We start from the raw sequence: 1,853 nt of genomic DNA, 5'->3' as shown, positions 1-1,853 counted from the left end.
TTCTCCAGGGCAGGGGCCGGCTTGTAGCGAGGGTGCTGGACGGCCGCCTTGATGTGGAAGGTGAGACCGGGGTGGCCCAGGGCATGGAGCCCCAGCACCAACCTCAGCTGGGCCGTCCTGGGGACAGACGGGATGAGGGTGCTGCGGCCTGGCTCAGCGTGGACAACCCGCCACATACAATCCTGGCCCCCACTGTGCCGGTTGCCCACGGCCATCACTCACAGCCACTGCTCCTCACAGGCCTTGGCTTGGCCAGTTCTTCCCTGTGTCTTCTCAACCCACCTCCTCCAGGAAGCCCTCTCTGCTCTGACCCCTACCCCAGACTTCTGCTTGGGCCTGGCCCCAGGCAAGGGCTGTGTGTCCAGAAATCCAACCCCAAGCCTACAGCTTCACGAAAACCAGCCCTGGGAATTCCCTTCACTTGGGGCCCCAGGCTCAACCACAGTGATTTGTATAGGGGTTGACACCTGCCAATCCTCCTAAGTGTGCCCCCACTAGAGAGAGCCAAACCCTCTTTCCACGGGACTGAGGGGGTCAATCTTTGTCGCCTTGTGAGACAGGCTTCCTGGCAGTGCAGCAGAGCTGGGAGACAGATGTGCTCCAGAGCGCCTCCTGTGAGCGCCTGGATCAAGCCGCACCTGAAGCTAGACCTCCTGCTAGACTTTGCAGTTACACAAGCCAGCAGATCCCTTTCTGTTACTTTGACCATCTTGATCTAGGCTCTGTAGGACTGGCCAGTCCTGAGGTAGGACAACTCCAAGATGGGTCATTTAGCGGCTTTCTGATCCCCGGGAACCAGGTCGATTCCTGAGCCACTCTCGAAGGCCGGTTTCGTCCTCCTGGCCACAGGTGGCAGACACCCCCACCTGACCCTCCTTCCTCGGAGCAGAAGCCCCAGACTAAGTTGGGTCCATCAGCGGGTGAATGGACAGACACAATGCACTCCGTCCACACCAGAACTGTGGCTCAGCCGTGAAAGCAGCCAGGCTCTGACCCGGGCTGCAGCGGGGAAGGGGCGTGCCCTGCCAGTGCCTCTTGCAGTGAGTAAACCTTCTCCAGGAGTCTGACAGGCGCAGGTCACTTAAATCTGCCTAGGCCGTCACCGGGAGGGGAGAGGGCTCCCACAATTGGCCTAAATCTCCCAGAGCCCACCCCCTGCAGAGAATGGGGACCGTCGGATGGATTCCCCGGACCCCTGGGGCGGGCAGGGCAGGGTACTCACCGCTGGACCAGGCAGTGGGCAGCCGTCAGCACCCACTTTGGGTGCACCAGGACCCCCCCGCATAGGTGGGAGCCGCCTCTCTGCAGCGAGGCCATGTACGGGCGCGAGTGGGGGATGACCTCCTGGCCCCCGATGATCTGGGTCTCAAAGGAACTGCCTGCCGGGGTGGGGGACAAAGAACCAGGTTGGGGCTACATGTCGCCCCAACACCTGCCACGACTGTCCTTGCCCAGCTCAGAGGCCCAGGACCCCAAGCAGATGTGCCATCCTAATGAAATCCTCAATGTTCCACGTGGGGGCCGCCCTTCATCCCTCCCACCCCCCTCTAACCCCCCCATCATGTTCCCCCCAGGTCGCCTCCCAAACGCCCTCTCCAGGACCTTCTCAGGCCCCACTGGGCCCCACAGCCCAGGCAAGTCCACAGCCAGAGGAGTCCAAAACGCACATCAGGCCGGATGCGGGCGGCTCACGCCTGTGATCCCAGCACTTCAGGAGGCTGAGGAGTGAGGATCACTTGGGGCCAGGAGTTTGAGACCAGCCTGGGCAACACAGGAAGACCCAGTTTCTTTTTTTTTTTTGAGACGGAGTCTCTCTTTATCGCCCACGGTGCAGTGCAGTGGCGCGATCTCGG

General features: G+C 61.5%; 1 protein-coding gene across 1 annotated transcript in view; it reads right to left on the bottom strand.

Moving 5' to 3' along the window:
• GZMM (granzyme M (lymphocyte met-ase 1)) overlaps window positions 1-1,853 on the bottom strand; it is a 5,970-nt gene that overhangs the window by 1,737 nt on the left and 2,380 nt on the right. The window contains exons 2-3 of the mRNA XM_011993050.1: window positions 1,223-1,379; window positions 2-117 (exon numbers count right to left, since the gene is read on the bottom strand). Coding sequence (XP_011848440.1) covers window positions 2-117; window positions 1,223-1,379 — 273 coding nt within the window. The remainder of the gene's footprint in view (window position 1; window positions 118-1,222; window positions 1,380-1,853) is intronic.

This window comes from Mandrillus leucophaeus, unplaced genomic scaffold (genome assembly GCF_000951045.1).
Source record: "Mandrillus leucophaeus isolate KB7577 unplaced genomic scaffold, Mleu.le_1.0 Scaffold423, whole genome shotgun sequence".
Taxonomy (NCBI): domain Eukaryota; kingdom Metazoa; phylum Chordata; class Mammalia; order Primates; family Cercopithecidae; genus Mandrillus; species Mandrillus leucophaeus.
This window is presented reverse-complemented; position numbering and strand designations above follow the sequence as displayed.